The sequence below is a fragment of the Helicoverpa armigera genome, chromosome 21 (genome assembly GCF_030705265.1).
Source record: "Helicoverpa armigera isolate CAAS_96S chromosome 21, ASM3070526v1, whole genome shotgun sequence".
Lineage (NCBI taxonomy): Eukaryota > Metazoa > Arthropoda > Insecta > Lepidoptera > Noctuidae > Helicoverpa > Helicoverpa armigera.
The window spans coordinates 9,521,031-9,547,034 of record NC_087140.1 but is presented as its reverse complement, the minus strand read 5'-3'; the positions used below and the strand labels follow the sequence as shown (position 1 = coordinate 9,547,034).

The 26,004-nt window shown below is 34.8% G+C and overlaps 1 protein-coding gene across 1 annotated transcript in view; it reads left to right on the top strand.

The window, feature by feature from the left end:
• The window catches only part of LOC110382612 (alpha-2Db adrenergic receptor), a 418,397-nt gene that overhangs the window by 173,246 nt on the left and 219,147 nt on the right, over window positions 1–26,004 (top strand). Inside the window, exon 3 of the mRNA XM_064040191.1 lies at window positions 22,280–22,423. Within this exon, the coding sequence (XP_063896261.1) occupies window positions 22,280–22,423 (144 nt within the window). The remainder of the gene's footprint in view (window positions 1–22,279; window positions 22,424–26,004) is intronic.

Here is a 26,004-nt window from a genome sequence, read left to right as displayed (position 1 = left end):
TGTTATACATTTTTAATATACATATGACCTTATAAATATGATCAAATAAAAATAAACATTAAGTGTATTATTATACATAGGTTTCTGTCACAATATTTTTTTGTCCATTATTTTCGTAATATAAAACTTTGTAACCAATTCCCCATAATTTAACCATCCAGTTAAACTAACCTACTATCGCTACTACACTGAACGCTTCTGACGCGAACTGCAGTTAACTTGCCACTAACTGTCAACGTTACTTCTACAAGTCCCAGTTAAAGTAACTAGTAGTTAGGAGTTACAATTAGATACGTCTTATGAGATATCGTCTGTTATTATATTGTGTGATGTTGTAATAGGAAGATTATGTATGGATAAAGTTCATCTCGTAACAGAATGGGTCGATAGATCATAAGGTTAAGCAATGCTTGGCTCAGTCGATACGTAGATGGTTGATATTTCGGAAGGCAGTGCTGTCATTTGAACATCTTTGGTAGGTTTTACAGGTTACGCAGAAGCCGGAAAGTCTGAAAACCTTTTGTTTTCTTATCAAAGGGTATCGGGTTGTTTGGGTAACTGCATTATGGAGGTGAGTTATGCAGTCGATACATATAAAATGCTGGTACCTACTCAGATGCATCAGATAGATGATGAGATACATCACAAGAAGTGGACCCCAACAGGGTAGGCAAAAGGCTAAGCAGATTATTTAAAAATAGGAAATTACAAAAACACAAAAAAGTTTCTTCTTTAGATATTATACAAAATTAAAACTATTACTCGAGTGAAAATTAAACCTGTTAGCTTAAAGTAACAAAGCCTTTAAAGTAATATAAATAGAGGTATGTAATTGTACCAATAAATTGAAATAGCCCATCAATAGTGCTAGCCCAGTCAATTAAAATACCTTGAAGATATTTGAATGTTCAAATAAATAGCTATTGGAATGGCTAAAGATAAATGTGTATATTTATCACTCGTCTTAGATATTGTTGCATTTAAAACAAACCCTTACTTATACCATAAATGCGATAGTAAGTCTGTCTGTCTATCGCGCTTTCATGATAAAACTATTGAATTATTGATTTAAGTCATATTTGGTACATACATATTCTATGAGAGTGAAGGAATAGTGAGTGCACTTGTGTCTACGCAAAAGCTTGTGCGCTATAGAGGTAATATGTCCTGCGCAGCTGGCTGATCTCCTTATGTGAGAACAACTGCAGTGACCTCAAACGGCCTTGGACGAATAAAAAAGTCTAGATCCTGAGAAAGGACATAGCCTTCATTTTTACCAGCTGCGGCAAGTTTTTCCCTCAGAGCCTGTGTGGAACCGCGTTAAAGAGTTAGTATAAAATACTAGTCATTTTTTAAATGTTTACTCGCATCTTTCTTTAAAACATTTTTCGATTAAATACTCTTATGTTTCTTCTCGCTATTAAAAACAAATTCAGTTATATTTTAACAGTTAACTAATCCACTTAACCCACAGTTTATCTGTTTAGTAATCGATTCACTTTATACGTGTTTCTGTTTTAGATTCAATAAAAACGAAGGTTTTATTTGAAGGCCTTTTAACGACTGGGTTACATTGTCCGGGTAACCCCCTTTTACAAACAATAAAAATACTGTTTTGTTGGTAATTTTGTTTGTATTTTTTTTATTAATTGCACTGAAGAGGTTATTAAAAAATAAATATAGTGTAAGAAAAAATTTAAGAACATAAAGATTTTCTACTTTCCACCCCATTCATTGCCCTTAAGTATTTAAAGTACATAAAGTCCGGTCAACCAATGTCTACACAAACATACAAACAATATCCATAAACAGATAAACACATTAAAATAATTTAATTTATGCATATACCAACTTGCCGAACGCGGTCACTGCAAATATCGCACAGTTTGCCATATCGCCCCAAGTTGGGGCGAGTTCGGACTGACAATGGTGGGGTGGTGTTGAAATAGTGTATGTATAGTTATTTTATAAAGAGTGTTATAATTTAATGGTTATATCACTTAAAATATACTACAATTTAGATATATACAAACTCCTATTTATACAAATACATATCTATTTAATTAAATCTACATATTTAGAAAAAAAACACAATTTTATGTTATATTATAATTAAGGGTCTTTTACTTGATGGATTTGGAATTTTTTCGGAAAAAATATTCCAGTTTTAGAAATCCCATTTATTGAAGAATGCTACAAAATACTTTTTACCCAGATGCCCGAAATAGTTCCCACGGGTCGAAGATTATCATTTTACATTAAACAGACTCCAAAACTACTGAACTGTTTTGAAAGATTCTTTCACTATTGAAAACCTTCACTATTCCCGGGTTTCGTACTTTATCCTTGTACGGGTAGCGATTCCCTCGAGACGCGGGTGAAACCGCGAGAAACAGCTAGTTTAGCTATAAAGGGTCCATTATGTAAATAGCATAGAAAGTGCTACCCAACCTATTGTCGTTTGGTATAGGTAATTCAGTAGGTTAGGTTTGATCGAACTTAGATTTAGTGAGTAAGATAGGCTTTGTTAGTATGCTATAAAAAGTTATTTTATTATATTTTAATTCAATGTTTATGGCTTTGAATTAAATGTGACGTTCAGTTGCTGTGTTGCAGTCAATTTTTAATATATGATTTAAAGTTAGAGTTATGGGTTTGTGCATATCTCTTTTTGGAGCTAAACTGTTTTTTTTATATATTTTTTTATTTCGATTTATCTTAACACACAATATTGTGGTTCATTATTTATATTTTGATTGAAATAATTTGTAAAAATGGCTATAGTAGTAGTAGTAGAACCTTAAAGTATAAAAATTGTATTTTTTTTACGAAAAAAAATTTTTTAATCCAAAGTAATTAGAACTACCAATTCACGTATCCAACTAACTTAGAAACACACAAGAGAAACGCTACCTTAACTTTTTACCTAACTTAGGTAAATACTATTACTTTAGTAATTACCCTTCTGCAAATCTAATTACTCTTTGGCCTCTTAGCTACGCTAGAGCCCTTCTCGTAGCACCGTAGCGGCGTAGCACCGTAGCTGCTACGAGCGTAGCGCATACATTATAATATATCATTTGGAATAGTTTTTATAGGTTCTTAGTGCACAGAGATATACCCATAATTTATTTTTTATTTAGAGAAATAATGTCATGTTTATTTATATGGCAATTTTGTTAAGTTAATTTTTGAAATGGATGGACAAATAATGAAAATGCAAAACACAACAAAAGAAAATCAGCATTTTTATCAAAGTTAATTATTGGACAGATTTGAATTAAAAAAAAATCTAAACAAAAAAAAATGTCGACACATCAAAAATACCTTATACATAAAATTACAAAAAAAAACCTTATACATAAAATTACAAAAAAAAACCGAACCAATTTGGAAATCGATTTTGAAACGTATCGTCAATAAAAGAATATGAATATAAATGAACCAATTACCGCACGTTGAATATTAACAATGATTTTAATGGTGTTGTTCATAAAACATCATCGAACCATGTGTTGGTATCATGGAGTATAGAAAGATGACCAGAGATGCTATAAGGCAGGTAGGTCAGGCGGTTTCTTCTAGGTCAAATATGCCCGATGACCCGGTGAAGTCATGGTGGCCTAGTGAGCAAAGAACCAACCTCTCGAGTATGAGGGCGTGGGTTCGATTCTAGGTCAGGCAAGTACCAATACAACTTTTCTAAGTTTGTATGTACTTTCTAAGAATATCTTAGACATAAATGACTGTGTTTCGGAGGGTAAATGAAACAGTAGGTCCCCTCTGTCATTGAACATCTTTCTGTAGTCAGAAGCCATTAAGTCTGACAACCAGTCTTATCAAGAGGTATTGTGGTCAGATAGGCAGTGGTTCCTTATGGCACACTAGTACTCAGCTGCATGCGGTTAGACTGGAAGCCGACCCCAACATAGTTGGGAAAAGGCGAGGGGGAGGGAGAACATCTCCGCTAGTCATTTGGTTCTCCATGGTTGGCATAAAAAGGGCACTTTAAAACATGTTTAATTTCACACTCAGTACGTAAAAGTAATTAATCAGGGATCGAGATGAATTGCAACTTTATTACAAAGTCTTAAAGATAAAATTCCAATAAATATGTATCTGAATTTAAAACCTAAATTTTACAGATACCTTTTTTTAATAAAAAATATTATTTTATACACAATGTTTATGTACCAAAGTACTTAAAACATACGTTCCGATTATGAAATATAATTTTAATAATATAAAAAAAACGGAGTGATTTTAGTATTTAAGCATTTCATAATATAGCCTACAATTTTTAAGCAAAATAAATGGTGGAAACAAGCAATCCCAATTAAAAAATAAAGTGCCTAAATATTAACTTCAAGCCAAGATGATTTCTATCCAAAAACTTGTCCTATTACTATTGTCTTTCACTTGTCAAAAATATTTGTAGTTCAAAAACGAACAATATTTTGAGTCCCATTAAACCAAACCAATACACATCCCCAGTTTAAAAACAAAGACACACATTTTTTTACTCTCACCCCTTTAACAGAGACAAAACTCTTTTATTTTATTTATAGTTAAGAGGGGAATCTAACGAATTGTACACAGAAGGAGCGAAATCGCTTTTAGGGTTCCGTACCTAAAGGCAAAAACGGGACCCTATTGTTTTCACTCCTCCGTCTATCACCGGGCTGTATGAGTTGAAATTTTCACAGATAATATAATTTTGTTGCCGCTATAACAACAAATACTGAAAACTATAATAAAATAATTTATAATTAAAATAATTTATAATTATAATTTTGGGGGGCTCCCATACAACAAACGTGATTTTTTGCTCGTTTTCTAAATATTGGTACGGAGCCCTTCGTGCGCGAGTCCGACTCGTACTTGTCCGGTTTTTATTGTTCTGTTGGCAAATTAGTGTGTTCTGCGAAGTGTTTTGTATGTCTGTTTGTCTGTCTATGTGTTTGTTTGTAGGTAGTGTGTTTGTATGACAAATATTTTTAGGAAGAAACGTGAGTAACTGGGTTGCGGAGGTAGACAGATGATCTATGTAAAATACTGTTCTTTAAAAAAGTAGGTTCTCAGTTTGATCTGTATGTTTGTTAGTGCGCGATTATCACATGTTTGGCTGAACCGATTTTGATGTGGTTTTCAGCATGATATTTGTTAGAGTTAGGAGAAGAGTAGGTTTTAGATTTTTCTTTTTTTACTTTAAGACCGAAATATGTTACTGTATTCTTCACATTAACAAATTTAAAATTCACAATAAAAATTTAAAACAACTGCCCTAGTAAAAAAACCTAACTCTAAATAGGATTGTAGGTATACCTGTTATTAAAGTTGTCTTTATTTTTCTGAAAAAGGTTTTTAAAACTAATCTCACTGTGTTCTCAACCGAGTCCACGTCTCAATGCTTTTTATTTCTGTCGATAGAAATTTATTTGACGCATCTCTATCTCGACAGTCGACATTAACGCTTAGTTTTATCGACATCGACTTATCACCGCGACCCGCTCTACGCTTACGTAATTATGGCGTTTTACGATTTTATTCGAAAAACGTTTTTAGTCTTTTTTAGTGTTTCATGGAATTGAATACTAATTTATATATTAATCCGTATGTAATCTTTAGTTGGAGTAGTAATTCTGAAACTGTTGCCAGTGATATGGTGTTGATTATATTTCAAAATTACAGAAATAGAGACAAGAAAAGCTTTCTTTAATTTACTTTTAAACCCTAATAAATACCTACATCAATTACCTAAATTGATTAAAGTTAGTTTCAACCATACCAAAGTTCGACTCACTTTTCGCCACAATCATTCGTCACACACAAAAACAAGATTACCAAACTGATTATTCATAAGACTCTCAACAATGTGACACGTTCTTTATAAAGTGGCAAGTGACAGCAGTTGTGACGAAACCATGACGAAACAGGCATTCCCGCCTCGTCATCGTTGCGATATTAATAAGCATTATTTCTAAAGGGAGACTGCGTTATGATTTCATGATTGAATAGACGGTTGGTGACGAAATAGAATGGGGGCGTGGTAAGAAATCGGTCAGAATGGGTTATTGAAAGATTTGTTTTTAATTGATCTGTAAGTTTTGAAATCAATATATTGTTAGCTGCCAGTAGTTACAAAGAGGGCAGCAGAGACGAGCGACCATAGACACCTCGCCATTCAGCCGTGCATCTATGCTTGGAGGATTCTTTTTTCGAACGTCATTGTAACAAGACATGTTATCGTTTGACAGAATAAGATTTTGCCGCGTTCTTGACTAATCTTAGTTGATTTTCATGTTAAAACTATTTCTTGTAATTTCCTCGTTAAACAAACCTGCTTCTGGTTTTTAAGATCAGAAGTGGGATAGTCTCACTCCCACTATAAAGTTTTTGATTTCAGTTTCAGATTCATTGGCACTTTTACTAAGCACGACGCGGTGTAAAGATATCCGCCATTACGGAAGTTTTTGCCGTTCTATTTTAATTTTGTAATGGATTGCAGTGCGTTGGAATCTACGCAACGGTATATTCAAGATGCTTTGAGGTCAGGTGATCTGTTCTATTGTTTTGATTACACATCGGAAGTAATTATGCTCTTAGCTGTATTAAGTGGAAAAATGTGTAAATGTACCAACCATTGGTATTGTCACCTGTGAGTATTCTGTGTAGCAAAAGCTGAAGTGAAGTTAACTACACGTAACTTATCAAATCGTAATGGTAGTTGTGTTTTCAGCGTTGCTGATACATGATTAGTAATAATGATATTTCTGAGACATAGTTTCAAAGTTATGCCTTGAATTTATTTCTTTGAGAGCGAAAAGCTTTCCAGATTTTAATGGTCAGAAGTGGCCGAACAAAATGTATGTCGTAAGTGCTTGTTCGCAGACTTATACACGAGAATGTGTAACGGCCGTGTCCTGGCCCAAGCGCTTCTGTGCTGGTGCTGCTGATTGCGGCACGAGCGCTGCTCTGCCGGTGCTCCTGGTCGCGGCACGAGCGCTGCTGTGCTGGTGCTCCTGCTGGTTCTGTTGGCTTATGCCTTCCGAATAGTCTGAGCCTCTGGCTTATGGCTTCTGTATGGTCTGAGCCCATGGCTTATGGCTTCCGAATAGTCTGAGCCTCTGGCTTATGGCTTCCGAATAGTCTGAGCCTCTGGCTTATGGCTTCCGTATAGTCTGAGCCTCTGGCTTATGGCTTCCGTATAGTCTGAGCCCCTGGCTTATGGCTTCCGTATAGTCTGAGCCCCTGGCTTATGGCTTCCGTATAGTCTGAACAACTGGCTTGACTATGACTTGCCTTGACCATGACTTCCGTATATTTTGAGCCCCTGGCTTGACTATGACTAGATTTGACTATGACTTCCGTATAGTTCGAGTATTTGTTCTTGATAACATATTTCTTGCGCTTGAGTGCACGCTTGCACCCACGGTTTAACTAATAAGTAAAAGTAATCGTATTTCTTCTTACAACTAATATGTTTCAGCTCTACACTCCAAACCAGGTTAATAATTTACATGATTTCTTTGTATCTTGTGTGTGTATATGTGTACAACTAATATGTTTCAGCCTTACACTCGACACACTTACACTGGGTGGTATGCCAGTGTTCTGTTATTAATTTTGTATCTGTTATTTGATTTAAAGTTGACGTTATTTATTTGCGAGTCACTGGGTGGTATACCAGTGTTCTGTTATTAATTTTGTACCTGTTATTTGATTTAAAGTTGACGTTATTTATTTGCGAGTCGCTGGGTGATATACCAGTGTTCTGTTATTAATTTTGTACCTGTTATTTGATTTAAAGTTGACGTTATTTATTTGCGAGTCGCTGGGTGGTATACCAGTGTTCTGTTATTAATTTTGTACCTGTTATTTGATTTAAAGTTGACGTTATTTATTTGCGAGTCGCTGGGTGGTATACCAGTGTTCTGTTATTAATTTTGTACCTGTTATTTGATTTAAAGTTGACGTTATTTATTTGCGAGTCGCTGGGTGATATACCAGTGTTCTGTTATTAATTTTGTACCTGTTATTTGATTTAAAGTTGACGTTATTTATTTGCGAGTCGCTGGGTGGTATACCAGTGTTCTGTTATTAATTTTGTACCTGTTATTTGATTTAAAGTTGACGTTATTTATTTGCGAGTCGCTGGGTGGTATACCAGTGTTCTGTTATTAATTTTGTACCTGTTATTTGATTTAATGTTGACGTTATTTATTTGCGAGTCGCTGGGTGGTATACCAGTGTTCTGTTATTAATTTTGTACCTGTTATTTGATTTAAAGTTGACGTTATTTATTTGCGAGTCACTGGGTGGTATACCAGTGTTCTGTTATTCATTTTGTACTTGTTATTTGATTTAAAGTTGATGTTACTTATTTTTCTTTCTTTAAATGGATTAATACTTTGTTTGAGGTTTGTAAGTCCTCCAATAATTTTTATTCTGAAAGTGCATGTGCTCAGAAAACCGATGATGACCACGATAACCAATCGAGATTTAAATATGACGAAATTGAGCCAGATCCAACTTGCTTGTTGAATGTGCAGGTGTTCCGAGACTCAACCAGGCTCACCCAGATCCTGCCGAGGACGTCAGGGTGTCAGGAGAGGCCGTGTTAGCTGCCAGTAGTTACAAAGAGGGCAGCAGAGACGAGCGACCATAGACACCTCGCCATTCAGCCGTGCATCTATGCTTGGAGGATTCTTTTTTCGAACGTCATTGTAACAAGACATGTTATCGTTTGACAGAATAAGATTTTGCCGCGTTCTTGACTAATCTTAGTTGATTTTCATGTTAAAACTATTTCTTGTAATTTCCTCGTTAAACAAACCTGCTTCTGGTTTTTAAGAATATGTTAATTTTTTTATAAGAATATGCACACGATATTTACAAACTTACTACTTTACTAAAAATATAAAACTATATACAATGTTTAATGTTTTTTATAGATCCTTTTTTAATTCAATTACGTACCCTGATCTTAGATTCCAGTTTTCATTAAAAATATTTTTAGTTTTGTGTGTAAATTGTAAGTCAGTTTTCTTTTACCTCATGAAAACTGTATAATCTTCATTAGGAATAATAATCATAAAACGATTTTCTCGAGAAATTTTTACTATTTCTCAACGCCAGTGCGTTCCATTTGGCAAAATATCTATTTTGCAATATCCACTTTGCGAAACGCCCCTTTCGCAAGATGGCCGATTCGCAAAATGTGCACTTTGGAAAATGTCCTTTTGCGAAAAAGTCTTTTCCTTTTCTGTTCTATTTATATGTTGCTGTTATGCATTTTGTGTGCATAGTTTATGGATATTATTGTACCATAAATAAACTATGAACCCAGGCCTAAGTAGGTAGTTTTTATTGTCGATAGAATAACTAAGAAAATACCAGCTTATAACAAGCTTATAAAATACTACTTTTAACTAATACAACTTAATAATATTTCACTCTTCAGAACGTAAGGAAAAAGCAAATATTCCTAGGTGTACGTACTAAACATCCACTCCTTTTTCATAAAGTTACACATTTCTACAAACCCAAAAAAAAAGAACAAAATGAATAACGCCCAAAAAAACATGAAATTCATCGGCCACTGAATGTAATTTCTCATATCAATCACTCGAAGCACTTTCAATATAAGTCGGTTCAGTGAAAAACTTGGAGCATTCCCCCCGAGTTTGAGTGACAATCGAATTATTAGCTATTATGGCAATGGACTGCTATTTCTGCTGAATGCCGGTAAAAGGGGGTGAATTTTGAGAGTGTATTTTATATTATAGGTAGGTATGTATGTGATATTTTATACGTTTGATTTGTTATTTGAGTGTCTTAGGTTTCTGTATTGGTAGTTGTGGAAAAAATTGTTCTTTAAAAAAAGTTATTAGATTTTTCATGTGCCGCCTTATTTATTTTTTACATATTTTTTCGGCCTATTGCAAAAAATAATAAAGTATCCTATGGATTTAGGATACAAACCACCGGTTCCTGAGAATTTTTAATTTATTTTATACCAAATAATAACATGAACATACTTTGAAAATGATGTGATCTAAGACACTTTTTATAATTTTGCTTTCTTCATAATATCAGAAAGACAGAGTAAATCAGTTGAAATCAGATGTTTAACAATAAATCAAATCAAATCAATCAAATCAAAAGTCATTTATTCAAAGTAGGCTGAAAATCAGCACTTTTTGAACGTCAAATCTACAAAAGACAGCCCCCAAAACGCCCGCCCTTCACCACTTCCTATGTGTTTTTGCTGGGAAGAAGAAGTGGTGGAACAAACTCCCCAGCAACACAATTCTGTCTGTATGGTTTGAAGAACCGTATACAAAAAAATAAAATAAAAATGTCACTAAAAATAATACACATAAATTTGTATATAAAAAAAACCAAGTAAACATGTAATCATGTTAGCTAGTACACACCTTTCCCATACCTATTACTCAAGCAGCTACAAAAAAAAATAATGTGGAAAAAAAAGAGAGAACATAATGCCTCCATTCATTGAAAATAGGTATAGTTTTAGGGCGTACCAAGCGACAACATAAACAGTGAAAACGGTGAACTAGGACTACTGCTCCAATCAAAAGTCATACACATTATATTACGGGTCAAGAAAATAATTATGTAGTCAGCAAGACGACCTGGTACCACAAGCAGCACCCGTTCACGAGCATAACGCGAGGATCAGCCATCGCCCCCCTCGCACATTTTTGAGGGAGGGAGGCAACCCGACCACCGACGCTACCGCAAGCAATACCGTCTAAGGGAGCATGACGACTTGCAACCACATAACAAGAAAACAGTTAATACTAATAGTTTTACAGTCGCTAGTAAACCATTTACAAAATTGCGATACAACTCATCGTGAAAACAGTACGATGGTGGTAATCTGTCAGTATACCATACAAAATGGAAAATGTCACGTATAAAATAAAAGTAAATCACATCAACTATCAATGATAACTCTTGAAGCTGTCCGGTGTTTAACATGAGGACCAACTACTCTTATCGTTTATGTAATCATTTACAGTATAGTAGGCTTTCTTCGACAGAATAGATTTGACTTGGACTTTAAATTTATCAAATGGCAATTCTAGTAACGACTGAGGAAGTTTATTATAAAATCGTATACCTAGCCCCTTAAATGTTCCATGCACCTTGTGAAGCCTGTGAATGGGTACGCACAGTTTATGCTTGTTCCTAGTGTTGATACTGTGGACATCACTTTTCTTAGTGTACAGATGAATATTCTGCCTAATATATAGTATGTTAGCAAGGATGAATTGAGATGCCACAGTAAGGATACCTATTTCTTTGAAAAGCTCCCTTAAGGAATGCTTGCTACCTAACTGATATATTGCACGAACGGCTCGTTTCTGTAGTACGAAAATGTTTTCGATATCTGCAGCTTTGCCCCACAGTAGAATACCATAGGACATAACGCAATGAAAGTAACTAAAATAGACTAATCGAGCTGTGTCTACGTCAGTGAATTGTCTTACTTTTCTGACGGCGTAGGCAGCAGAACTAAGCCTTCCCGCGAGGCTAGATATATGCGAGCCCCACTGTAGCTTTGCATCAACTGTTATTCCCAGAAACACTGTTGACTTCACAGTTTCAAGAACTTCATTATTTAGGATAATATTAGGTCCTAAGTGTTTCACATTAGGCAAGGTGAACTTAACACATTTAGTTTTTTTAGCATTAAGAACTAAATTATTTGTTGTAAACCAGTGCGTAACTAAGGAGAGTGCACTATTCACTTCATCAAATTGCTCTCTATTCCTATCAACTTTGAAAATGAGAGATGTATCGTCTGCAAATAATACTATATCACATATATTTTTCAAATGGAACGGTAAATCATTTATATATACTAAGAATAAGAAAGGACCTAAAATAGAACCCTGCGGCACGCCTAATTGAACTGGTAGGCCTGAAGATTTGACACCGTTGATGTCTACGCATTGCAATCTATTATTTAAATATGATTCTATGACGTTCAAAGCTCCGTTTTGAACGCCGTAATGACGTAACTTGCGTAAAAGTGTGTCATGTTGAACGCAATCAAAAGCTTTGGAGAGGTCGCAAAAGACTCCTATTGCGTTTTGAGAGTTTTCCCATGCATTAAAAATATGTTTTAAAAGAGCAACACCAGCATCAGTGGTCGAACGACCTCGAGTAAAGCCATATTGTTCACTATGGAGGAGGCAATTTACATTAAAATAACTGAGCAACTGCTTGAGTATTAACTTTTCAAATATTTTACTAAACGCAGGTAGAATTGAAATTGGTCTAAAATTACCAATATCCGACTTGGTTCCTGATTTAAACAAGGGAACGACTTTACTTTGTTTCATGAGGTCGGGAAATACACCAGCATCAACGCATTTATTGAATGTGACAGCTAGATAGGGGGCAACAATGTCAATTATATTAAACTTTTAAGTCATATAATTGACATTGTTGCCCCCTATCTAGCTGTCACATTCAATAAATGCGTTGATGCTGGTGTATTTCCCGACCTCATGAAACAAAGTAAAGTCGTTCCCTTGTTTAAATCAGGAACCAAAAGCTAAACAAATAAACGAATTCACATTATCCTATTTAATATTTTTTCCAAAAACTGAAAACCCAACAAAACTATTCCAGATTCACCGACGCGCGCAAAATCACCCAGCAAGGGCTGAATCTATTCAAAATGGCTGAATCTATTCAAAATGGCGGCCAGATAAAACTATGATGATAAGCCAATACAAAAACAGTTTGTGCAGGCTTCAAGGGCCTTTCATAAATGAGGCTTTGGATAAAACCCCCTCAACTGGAAATAATATCCAGCTTAGGAATTGTGTATTTTGTTATGCATTGATCTTTATTAAAATGAACCTAGATGAATGGAGTTTTTGTGGCCTAGAATATTGTGAAATTCTTTTGAATATCCTTATCTAGTATAATAGGTTTGGACAATCCGTGTTTATATTTAAGGTTCAATTTCGGTCATCTGAAAAGAGTATCAATAAGTATAAGGTGAAAAACTGTAAAAAAATTTACTCAGTCGGTATATTTCTATACATTAAATAAAACATTTACATATACTTTTCTATTTTTTTTGGTCCATCAATTTGTCAGCACTGCACGTACATACATATGTATAGTTGAAGTCAGCATACAAAAAAGAACTTTAATTATTATTGTTATGTCGTTTGCTTAGAAAAACACTTATTTAATGTAGCTCTAAGTTAAAAAACTTCTTTCTTTATAACCTTACCTTTTTTAACTTCAGCTATGAGACTCAAGCATGAAAAACCAGCAGTTCCTTCTACATTTACATACCCCTAAACCATCTGTCGATCAGTGTCCACTTCCCATCTTTTCAGCTCGCAAATCAACTTACCCGAATCAAATAAACGCTCTTCCCAAATAAATAGCAGCCCCATAGTTCCTCACGTAACTTCGAGAGATCCTTGTGTATGTAAGTGTTTGCTTCGGCACAATATTTTTGTTCTAGTCGAGAGCTGTTAAGCTATATTTAGTTTAGATTAATATAATGGGTGTTTGTTGATTGTTAGGTAGGGGATAAGGACAGTACCGTAACTTGGATTGTGAATGCGAAAGTGTCCATGTGAAAATAATTTCTTCTCAGTCTGTCGCGCTTTCACGCCAAAACTATTGAAAGGAATCGATATGGTTCATGAAAAGTCAAGAACCCGAGGTAGCATGGACTAATCATAGGCAAAACTAATGGTTTCTTGCAGATCTATGCACAAGCATCCTGAGGCAACTACTACCCGCATGCGGATAAAAGTAGCCTATATCCTTAATCAGACCCTAGAATTTATGTACCATACAATCGAATCGATTAAATAGTTATGGCGTAAAGCGCGACAGACTGGCACAGTTATTTTCTCATTTACAATATCAGTAAATATAGCAATACAAACAACTCTTCACATATTTACAACATAAATATAGCACATATTTCCCCAACACTTAAATCAACCACAGTTCACACGATCCCTCTTAATATAAAATCAACGTGTCCGAATATACACCGTCGTATATCTACGGCTATCGTTCGGGGTGTTATTGAAATTACATTACGTTAGCGTTATGTTGATCCCAGGATCGATGTGTTGCTTTACGATATTGAGTGCGCGTCGAATTTAGAAACGGCGTGTTGCGGTGCGGTGAAATTGAGGAGAGGTAGCGGAAACTTTCATGTACCTATAATTATTGAAAAGTCCCCTAAGCGTAATTTAATGAACATAGTAAAAAATCGGGACGTTGTTTTTCTCTTTGGCACTTCAAACAGGAGGCGACAAAAATAATAAAATTAACTAAGTTTGTCAATGTGTGACGTGTGAGAATCAATTTTCCGAAACCATATAAATAGTTGCTTTTGTCCTTTCGCTGCCTCAAAACTTCTCTAATCTTTGTACCAATCAATTCAATAGTTATGGCTTGAAAGCGCGACAAAAATAGACAGATATACTTTCGTATTCATAATATAAGTGACAATTTGGACTAGCATTTACCTATTTTTGCTTATTCCATGTATTTTATTGGTGTAAATTCAACAAATAAGGAGGTATGATAAAGTAGCCAATATCTTGTAAATTGTACCACACACCACACTAATAGTTCTGATCTGTTGATAGTCTGTGGTAGCAGCCAGTTTTAAGTGTCGATATCAGAATGACTGGCCAGCCAGACAACATTACATTGTATCATAGTTTATTACTTGGGGTCAGCAGAAATATAGGTAGGTAGGGACAATAAACCCTTTTAATACTTAAGTGTTATTACTTAGTAGTGGTATGTCGAGGCAGCGTAATTGTTAAAACACCAGCTTTGATGCCAAGTCAGGCAAATACAAACGAAACTTTTCAAAATTATAATAATGTACTTTTTTGTAAATCTGTGACACGATCCTTGAATGACGGAAAAATATGTCGAGGAAACCTGGAATGTGAAGTCTGATTTCACCAACCAGCATTGAGCAAGCGTGGTGATTAATGATCGATTCTTTTCTATATGAGAGGAGTTCTGTGCCCAGCAGTGGGTAGATAAAAGGTTGATGACGATACAAGGGTCCGAGTAGCCAGAAAGTGTACCAACCAAGAGGTATCAGCTTGCCCAGATAACTAGGTTAAGAAGGTCCTATAGGCAGTCGATCCCTGTAAAACACTGATACTCCACTGGTACTCAGCTGCATCTAGTAGGGATGGAAAAAGCTAGGTAGTTGATGATGACCTATAAAATCAGCTAGACTGGAAGCCGACCCCAACATAGTTGGAAAAAAGGCTAGGCAGATGATGTTTAGCAGAACTGTAGGTACTGAAAATAAACCATTTTAATACATAGCCTCAGTGTATGTATGTAGTTATGTGTCTGTACTAAAGTGTAACATTACATGTTTTATGATAGTTTGTGGACTCATTAAAGTTTAGCTTTGTTTATAACCGTATTTGTCTGTTTTATGATGGTCACTTTCTATGGAATGTTATGCGTTTAATTTTAACTGGTGTTTTCATTGTTTTTTTAACTTTTAATAATTTCAGTTCTGCAGGTATTATGAAGTGTACTTGGCTGTTAGTGATTACTTGGTTGGCACTATCTTCTGACCTACTAATATTATAAGGCTGAAGAGTTGTTTCTGACAAACTTGAAAACAATATTTTAGTGATAGATATCCCTTGGGTTTGGGGAGTGAAACACACTTGACGCGGGTGAAACTACCGCGCTGGCGGGACTAGTACCTAAATTATATAAATATTTCCAATCTACATTAAATTCAAATTGTCATCAACAAGAACATACTGAATACCAAATATACAAAATCAGTTCGTCACAAATAAATTGATATCCATATTACAACACGAACCAAAAACCGCATAATACCAGTTGATACCAAATTAATTTAGATAAAACCAGTTCAAACCGGTTTATATTGGATAAAACAAAACCTAGTCTCACCGCAATGTAGGACAAATATTGTTTTTGTCATGTTTAATTTTGGTTTTGCTGTTGTAATACTATTAATTGGCTTTCCAATTTAAATTTATTGTTGGACTTAATTATTTATGTTTGTTACCTACTTTAATAGTTCTAGGAAAAAATACCACAAAACAGAAATTCTGTGGTTTAATTAGAATATTGGTATATTGAGGGTTTTTGTCCAAATTCTGACAGGTATGGATGGTGATGGAAAGTTAAAATAAATACCCATTAGGTTCTTACTTACAAAAATATTATGTAAATATGTACATTGTACGTGTATACCTAAATAGTATTTTCAAAGATTAAATCAAAAGCAATTAAAATTTCAACTAAATTCCAGTTAAAAACAAATATCAAAACAAAACACAACAAAGTATCAAAACCGCAATCTTTAACATCAACATGCAAACGTTTCTGAGTTTACAACTTAACACACAAGCATACGAGTCATAAAACTTTGATGGCGCATGACGAAACATCGGAGAGAATTCGTAAATCGTAAATTTTACGATTGCTGTACTGGATTGAGAATCGGAAGACCAGGTCTCTGGAGACCAATAAAGGATTCAGGCAATTATCTGGATTGGAAGTTTAGTAAGAGTTTTCTAGGATCATTTGACACAGTTTGGTTGTTGGCAAAGAATTAGGAGGATTCTAACGTTTGATAAATTAGATGTGTGACAGATAACTTAAATGTGGTAAGGGTCCTAATAATATAGATATTCTAGAGGCCTGTAGTGGGCCCGCATTTATATATTTTTTTTATCTATGATAATTAAATAATAAAGAGGAAACCTCTGTTTATTTGTACCCCAAAAACCTCCGAAACTACTGAACCGATTTTTAAAATACTTTCACTGTTGGAAAGCTACACTCATCCCGGGTAACACAGTCAAAGCATTTTTTTCGCAGTTATGATCCATATAGGACACAAAACAGACAAGCATATGTTTTTATTCCGGTACGTGTATTAATGAGTTCCCACGGGACGTGGGTGAAATCGAATAGTGTTCTATGTATAACCAAAATCAGAAAAAAACTAAGATTAGGGAAGCATCATATGGAAAAGTGACTCAAATTATGTATTTCATTTTTAGCTTCGCTAAAATCACTCGATTACTGATCTATCTACTATTCTACTGTGTGTGGTAGATGGTTGAATGTCAACTGTTTCATTAATTGTGGTATAAAGTCGGCATGTCTGTACTTAGCAGACTTGAATAGTAATAAGGCATTGTCGCGTGTTTCATTTGTTTTGATGCTCAGATAGTTTTAGTGTTTATAGGCTTTTAGTAAATGAAATAGATATTGTATGAATTAAAGTGGGGGAGTTTTTATTTTAAATTGACTATCAAATTTATTCATCATCCTTTTTTACCCGGAGGAAGGAAAGATAGCAGAGATGCCATAAGGAAGGTAGGCCAGGCGCCTTCTTGTAGGTCAATATGACGTACGGTAGACATGATCAGCTACTAAAACTAACGAAGAGTTCGGGTTTCTTCTCAGATATCAAAGATTGGTATTGATTATATTGGTGATTTTATTTTGAAAATAATTGGAGGGTTCTAAAGACGATATGTTTGGTGTGCTTTTTTCTTAGGAGATTTTGCAATATGAGATCTCTCCTAGTCATTTTATTCTCCATGGTTCATATGCTTTTAGTAAATGAAACATATATGTACATCTACATATACATTATATTCTATACTATTCAGTAAGAGCAATCGGTTTTAACCTCTTTACACAAAAACAAAGCTGGTAAATAAAGTATTACCGGTAGCACATCAATGGGATTCGTCACGAATTTCTGATGGCAATCAACCGTGGAACCATGGTGAAAGATCATAGCATATCTTGGAAAACATTGTTTGAAGTTTGGAAACTAGAATTATATGCCAAACTGAAATAAATATAAATTGGTAACACTATTTGCTTTGAAAGTTAAGCTTACTTTGCCGGGTTGAGGAGGTCAGATAGGCAGCCGCTCCTTGTAAAACACTGGTACTTAGCTGCATCTGGTTAGACCGGAAGCCGACCCCAATATAGTTGGGAAAAGGCTAGGCAGATGATGATTCTACATGTGACATTTTAAACTCGGTCGCGAGTTGTCAATTGTTTGCTGTCACTTTCATGACAATAGTCGTACGATCTGAGTAGAATCAGAAAAGTGTGTAAACGTTGTATAACAAAATCCGAGCTTCCACACTGGCGTTATTTTTCGCAAAATCGAACTGAATATCGACTAGTATGAAAGTGCTTTTAAAGAAATACGTGCTCAATCTGACAATATTTTTTGTCAAATCACTGTGAAAATCCATTTTCAATAAAAGAAGCGTTTAAATATTGAAAGAATATTTAAAATATTTGAAATTAATTACTCCGAGACATAAATTATCTTTTGTAATTTATTATTATATTCTTTAGAAGTATTCTTCAGACTTTACTCAATTCTATTGACACTCTTTACAATGCAAACCTTATAATTTTAATAGATATTTAAAAATAAAATGGGTGTCACAGTTGGTGGTCTGTCTCAAAAAGTGATATTTTATGCACACTCTTCTCAATACTTGTGTTAAATAAAGGTATGCTATTAAAGAAAAGAAAACCCTATTTAACATTCGTTCTTTCAATTCAAATGCATGTGAGCTCAAATTCACTCAGAACTATTCATGTCTATTTTGGATCTCTCCAATTTTGTGTGCGCTTTAATGCCATCAATAGATAAATAATTGCTACGAAATATTCGGAATTTTAGCCGACAGACAAGAAATGTAATTATAAGTATACCAAGGTTACATGCTAAATATTGATCTAGCACCATGTAAACAACAATTTTTTGGATTTTTGTTTGTACCCTAAAGGCTTCAAAACTACTGAAGTTATTTGAAAAATTCTGATGATGTCACTGTTGCAAAGCTACACTCTTTCCGAGTAACATAGGCTATATTTTTTCTAGGTACGGGCAGTCGTTCCCACGGGACGCAAGTGAAACTGAAAATAGTACAACAACTCAAATATAAGAAACAAAAGAAGAAAAAAATCTAATTTTCCACTACAACTCTAACTGAGCACAGGCCATTATTTTTACAGTCCACGTAATCTGCTTACCCTTTATATATAAGTCGGGTTATTATTAATATCGCGATTATGTTCCCCGACCCCATTCGTGGAATGTCGAATTGTTTCATATGATTTATCGCGGTAACCGCCAGTCTGCTAGCTGTCATACACACGCGCTAGCAGAGTTAGAACCGGCTGGAACCGGTTCGAAGCGGTTACAAGTGGTATGGACTGGTTTGGAGTGGTTAGCGCCAGTTTGGAGCGGTTGTAATCGGTTGCGTGTTGATTTAGATTGGTAGGTTTGTGGGTTAGGTATGCTTTGTAGGTGATTTGTTTCGGTTTAATTAGTACTATTTAACTGCAACAGAAACCACATTTTGGTATTTGGAAGCGAGGTTTTCATGGCAGCTTCAAACTTTCAGGTCTGTGAAATTGTAAAGGGAAAATTGTTGTGATAATATGTGGTAGAAACCTAAGAGTTAGAACTAAAAGTCAAAAAGATTATCATTAAACATATAGTATAAACAGAAGAAATAAATAAACCGTAAACTACAAAAAGCATAATTACACAGAACACTAAATCTCTATTATTCGCGATTCTTGCACCAAAAGCAACGAAAAGCAGTCTCTTCCAGCAAACCTAACCACGCTCAACATCCGTGTGCAATATTATTTTCTATTTTACCATAACAACGCTTGACTTATTCCTGACTGTTGGTCGGGGCAAACACATTACACCTACTTCTTGCAGTCGGGTAGTGGGTAATAGTATGTAAGGAGGTTTTCACTTGTAGTGATGTGTGCTACTGTATATACTTTCTACGTACCTATATATAGGTATATATCTTGGACACCAATGACTGAGTAAAGGCGAAGGAGAACATTTTGAGTACTTTAAAAGTCTGAAATTGCCAATTTGTCTTGAGATTGAGGTGATTAAGGCATTCGATTTTGGCAAATAACATCACTATCTTTTCTGATATATATATTATTTATATACCTGAGTATATATTTTTCTTAGATACAAGCAATTTCTGTGGGATATCATCAAAACGCTCCATGAGCGTGAATTTTGCAGAGTAAAGAAATGTCAGACTCTTGGTAACTAAAACCGCCTTGGTTACTTCTGGTGCCCTTTATTTACATATTGGGCCACTGTAACTATTTTGACAATCCTATCTTTTTCCATTTTTGCTAGATCTAAGCCTAACTAAAGCATTGTCAAGCTACACAAATTATATGTACAGACTTAAGCATTTATCATTAACTACATAAAAATCCAAACCCAGACAGTTCCTAAGATATTCTACAGCGCATTCCAATACGACATGATTGACCCACAAAATATTTATCATACATATCTACTTGATCCAAGATTTGGCTGATAATCGAATATCTTGGCATACGATGCATCCCAATTTAGATAGCTCGTAAATATTTAGCACGCGGTTTACAAGTATATGTATATATATATGCATCGAATTGAATTTGGGGATTGCATAAAGTGCATTGAGAGTTTTACACCAGTGTTCACTCACTTTTCAGTTTGATTTTTGTGTCTGAATTTTATGATTTGAATTGTTCGGATTTCTTTACACATATTATGTACTAGTATAATTTACTAAGTATATTGTATACTAACCGTTTTCTTACGGTTTCACTCACGTGCCGTGGTAACTACTATGTTACTCGTGGATAATGTAGCTTTCGAATGGTGAAAGAATTAAAAAAAACGGTCCAGTAGTTTCAGAGCTTTTAGGGTACAAACAAACAAATCATTAGTCATCTTTTTTGTAATAGTGTTATTGTGTTGGAACTTATCTTACGAGGACAATCTCATGAAATATAGACATAGGTACATAATTTAAGCTTATCAATGAAAACTAAAAAAAGAACTTTTTAAGTTGCGCAAAAGTGTCACGTTTTCCTTAAAACGCTTCTACTCGCTCACTACAACCTTCTAATCAAATACTCTTTACAATCTATCCGTGTCGCTTCCAGTCTTCCATTTGCCGAAGTAACGTCACAACCTATTTTCCCGCATAGCAACTCAACGAAAATAAAGTAGGTACCTATTTACGCCTACAAAATATCAAGAAAACTTCGTTATGGGCCTAAAATAGCCAGACATTTATAGACGCCTTTTAAGTTCACTTAAATTTTGAACCGTCTTATAAGTTCGAGTAGGTACAATTTTTTTTCAGAAAGGTCTTCTTTTGAGTACGAGGACACTGCAAACTTTTAGTCGGCCGATAGTTTGTTTGGGCTCTGAAGCGAGTATGAAGATGAATGGCAGTACGCACATTACAAAGATCAGGTATTTAGCTGGTATCAGATCGAAGATTTTTTTAAAAAAATTGCCTGGCATCGGGTCAACTGTCGGTCGACTGTTTAGTCTGTAGTGTACTCCAAGAAAGAATGTTTAAATGGCTACGGACTTTTCTCATCAAATATTTAAAAAAGGGAAATGAGAAACTGTTCCTTTGGCGATTTGTAAATATTAAACCGTGCTAATTGTACGGATAGGCATTGGACAGGTTTGGCGATGTTTTTCTAAGTAAATAGCTTTTGTTGAGGATAAAGTACAGAAGGTTTGGGAAATTAAATACTGTTGTATTTGCAGATTTGAGGGTCCGTTTTTAAGTTACCTTTGTAGACCGTTTTTACCTTTTAGAAAAGGATTGTTCACTGTTAGATAGAGTGAATATAAAAGGGTTATTTCCGACTGTTGTGTAAAACTGAGGGATTTAAATAGCAGCGATAATTTTCAACTGAGCTAGTTTAGACGTCTTTATTTGTTGCATCAAATTCCTTTCGGTCATTCTGATGAAGTGATGTATTTATTTATGATTTAGATGCAATTGTACAATAAATTGTACACCTGTGTCACCCAAAATAGTTCTGCTTTCATCTATTCGACAACTTGTATTTTGATCGATGATGGAAAAGCATGATTCATCTACTGTGAATGATTAATTAGAATGAATTGTATTACTGGCGAGTTTGTTGAATCACCTCCTTTTACAGCAAAAACATATAGCAAAGAGGCGTTAGCTTTCAGGAATTCGAGGCTGCCAATACACCTACCTATTACCGCTTTCGACTCTGGAAAATTAACTTTTAAGAAGCTTTATTTTCAGCCTTGTTTAAGTCTACATGAAATAATATTTTACCTTATTCCACGTTTCTCTTGTTCCAGGCGGTGGATTACCTAAAGAAGCGCACGCCGGCGCGCGCAGCACTAATGATAGCGGCCGTCTGGCTGATGTCTGCGCTCGTGTGCATACCGCCGCTACTGGGCTGGCGGGTCAGCAGGCCGCCCGAGCAGTTCCCGCAGTGCAAGGTAAGCCTTAGGAAAGGTCAAGGAGAACTGAATGATGAGCGGAGATGCCATAAAGGACAGTCTCCTAAAAAAGTAGCATGCCAAAAAATATGTAATACGCAGCTAACTGATCTTCTTAAATGAGAACGACTGCTGTGGCTGACAATCGGCCAGGACAGCAAATATCACCGCGGTCCAGGACAGACTTCAATGTCGTATGTCCAACAACTAGGTACGCTTTTACACTCTTACTTAGGCATAAACGTATGCCCATGGGTTTGGGAACCTGGAACCTGGTTAGGTAATACAAAAATATTTAAACATGTTTTTTTCTGCAAACAATCTGTTTTCACCCCCCATTCATCTACAAATACCCCATTAAAAATACTATAACGGGAATCCAATATTCGATCGAGTGATCCCTAGTTTTAACTGAAACTTCTTTACGACGGTTTCCTACCTTTTTTATCGCAGAATCATCCTTTTGGGTGAATATTAACGACTTTGATAGCCGTCTTATAAGTGGTGCTGTAGGGCCCCGAAGTTAAAGATTTTAGAAAAAGATTTTTTTGGTAGATTGCTCGTACATTTTCGTTGATAAGGAACGATTTTTTTTATGGGAGTCGGTTCTAGTTTAGAGAATTTAAATCAATTTTGAACAGGTCTGCCGAGGAATTGGTTTGATAGGCGATTTTTGACGACGGAAAAATTTTCCTTGATTTTACAAACTTGCATAAAGTTAGGCCCCTATTTAAAAAGGAATATTTTTTGTATCATACTTATAATTATTAAGTTATTAAGAACTCTTCAGTTGGTTTGTTTGAATGCTTTAATTACAAGAACCACTTTTACAATTTGCAACTATTTTTTATCCGGGTGCGTGAAATAGTTCCCCAGAGCCGCGGGGAAAACCACAAATAAAACCATGTTAATCCATGAAACCATCTTGAATAAACAGTGTTAAAATTGACACTTACAATACAATTAATTCAAATACAGGTTTTATTCCTTGTTTAATTAAAAATTGCGTTTGAAACTCGCTGGTTTAATGGCCTCGTTTCCAGGAATGCTCTCTATTAGTGGATTTTTAATTACACTCTCAAGAATCTACTATCTCAACGTGACTCTCTGTATTTTAAATTCGTCGTAATAATGCATTTATTACTGCTTACGGTTATGTGAATTTACATAAAATGTATGATAATACGCAAACGCTTTCGTGAAGTGGTAGACAGAATTATAAAACCAACAACCTTTTTAGTTATGGGTAACTTATGTAAAATGTGTATAATATATGGAAATGCGACGCGATCTTTGTCCGTCAGTCAGTCTACCACTTTCACGCCGATTCCAATATTTGGCAGGTACAGATGCAGAGCCTGAAAAGGCACAAAACCTGCATGTCTATGCGAATGGGAGAAGAAAACCCCATCAATCAAGTCTAATCTATCAATTCTTAACTACAATAAAATCCAATCCAACAATATCTAACCATGTCTCGCTAAAACAAATACATACTAACTCTAAGTTTAAAGTATATAAAAACCTCTAGAACCTCAGAAGACACTCCCTCTTCAGCCTTATCAATCCTCTTTATATCCTTAACGGTCCACGAAGGGAGATTAGTTTTCTTTTCAACCCTCCATAGATTAAAATTAGCCTGATAAGAAACCCTTGTTGCAAGCTGAGACAAATATTTTGAAATAAAGTGGCTTTTAGGCTTTTGTTTAGGCTTGAGGCATTTTAAATGGGTGCTATTTTAATGATAGGTTGTATATCTTATATCAAAAATATTTAGAGAAAACCTGGACTTAGATAATAGTAAACATTTGGCAAAAAGTAATTCAGTCGATGACGATGATTTTTATAATAGATATCTACATACCTATACGCAGGGTAAAAAAAATGTTCGTACATAACCTACATGCTCTTCATTATTTTTGTTTATCCACGTGTGACTTCAAATACACGCATCGGAATTTTAGACGGTTTCCACAACTCTGTAAATGAAGTAGGATATATAACCATCTCTATGAAGTTGTAGGTCCCTTATTGTATTTAAGGAACTTTGTAATATTAATCAATCACATTACTAATAATAAACTCAAAAACTATTCAACGGATTTTGATGACAAGTATCTTACTTATAATAGTAAAAATCCTTAAGTGACTCTATAGGATCTCTGTCTGCCATACTTTTACGCCAAAGATCTGTTAGACTCTCTAAAGCTTAAAAATAACATAAGCTATTTTTCACCTAGTTGTGTAAAGTAATTCACTTAGGATACGGGTGGAACTGCGGGTAGCAGTTAGTAGCGTATAGATTCGGGTGCGTTTAGCGGTTCCCAAAGGATAGCGGATAAAACTGCTGGCATAGGCTAATCCAAACTAATATTATAAATGCGAAAGTAACTCTGTCTGTCTGTCTGTCTGTCTGTCTGTCTGTCTTTCTGTCTGTCTGTCTGTCTTTTCTTCACGCCTAAACTACTGAACCGATTTGTGTGAAATTTGGTACAGATATAGTTTGAAACTTGAGAAAGGACATAGGATAGTTTTTATTACAAAAAAAAATAAAATTTAAAATTATTCCAGACATATTAGCGCCATCTATTGGTCAAATCAAAAATCTGCTGGTAGTCACTATTCCACGCGAACGAAGTTGCGGGCAAAAGCTAGTTTAGAAATAAATACGTAATTATTGCAATCCTTGAAAGACATACAATTTCCTTACGACCATCATTAACAGAATCACATAACAACACAAACAGTTCATGAATAATTTTATTTGGAAGTACTATAATAGCGTGTTTTATTCGTCGTGAGTAATGGCCTAGAAAGTTCCATTAGTGCATTGTGATAACTGATAAATTGTCTGCCCATAAACATAAAGAAAATATATTTTCTTCAGTCAATTTTCCTCTAGTTTTTTTTTCATGTAAAGCTGGAGGTAATTTATATCGAATTTTCTTTAATTTTTCATGACAATAATTTTCGTTTAATGTGATCGTTTTATTGTGGTTTTTGTTTTGCTATTAGCATTACTTCCCGCACGTGGATAGAAATTGGTCTATTTAAACATGTGAATGTTCTTTTAATTTATAATTACTAAGCCTTTTTTCATGACTATATTTTTAAATTACTTCTATTCCAATCTCTTTTATATTTTCCTTAGCTCGATCGGATCCATGAAATTATTCAATGCATTAGACGTATTACAATCACACAAGGATCGCATAACATCACAAATTCTATTGCTTTAAAAGATATAGGTACTTATATAGAATCAATTCACGTAAGCAAATGTACGTACAATCGGCAATAAAAGTCGTTAATGTACCTATTTATTTTTCCTCATGTTAAAAATTACTTACGTTAGATTGAGTTTAAATTAGAAAGGTACCTTTATTTGTGAAATTGTCATGTAAAATATCATTTTCACTGACACAATATTAAAAGAAAAATTCAACAGCAAATTTTACATTTGTTAAAAAAAATCTGGATGTAATACTGATATTAGGTCTAGATTTTATCCAATGCTAACAGTATAGTTGCTTTCATTTATAATAATAAATACTTTCCTAAACACTAATACTTTAATAACT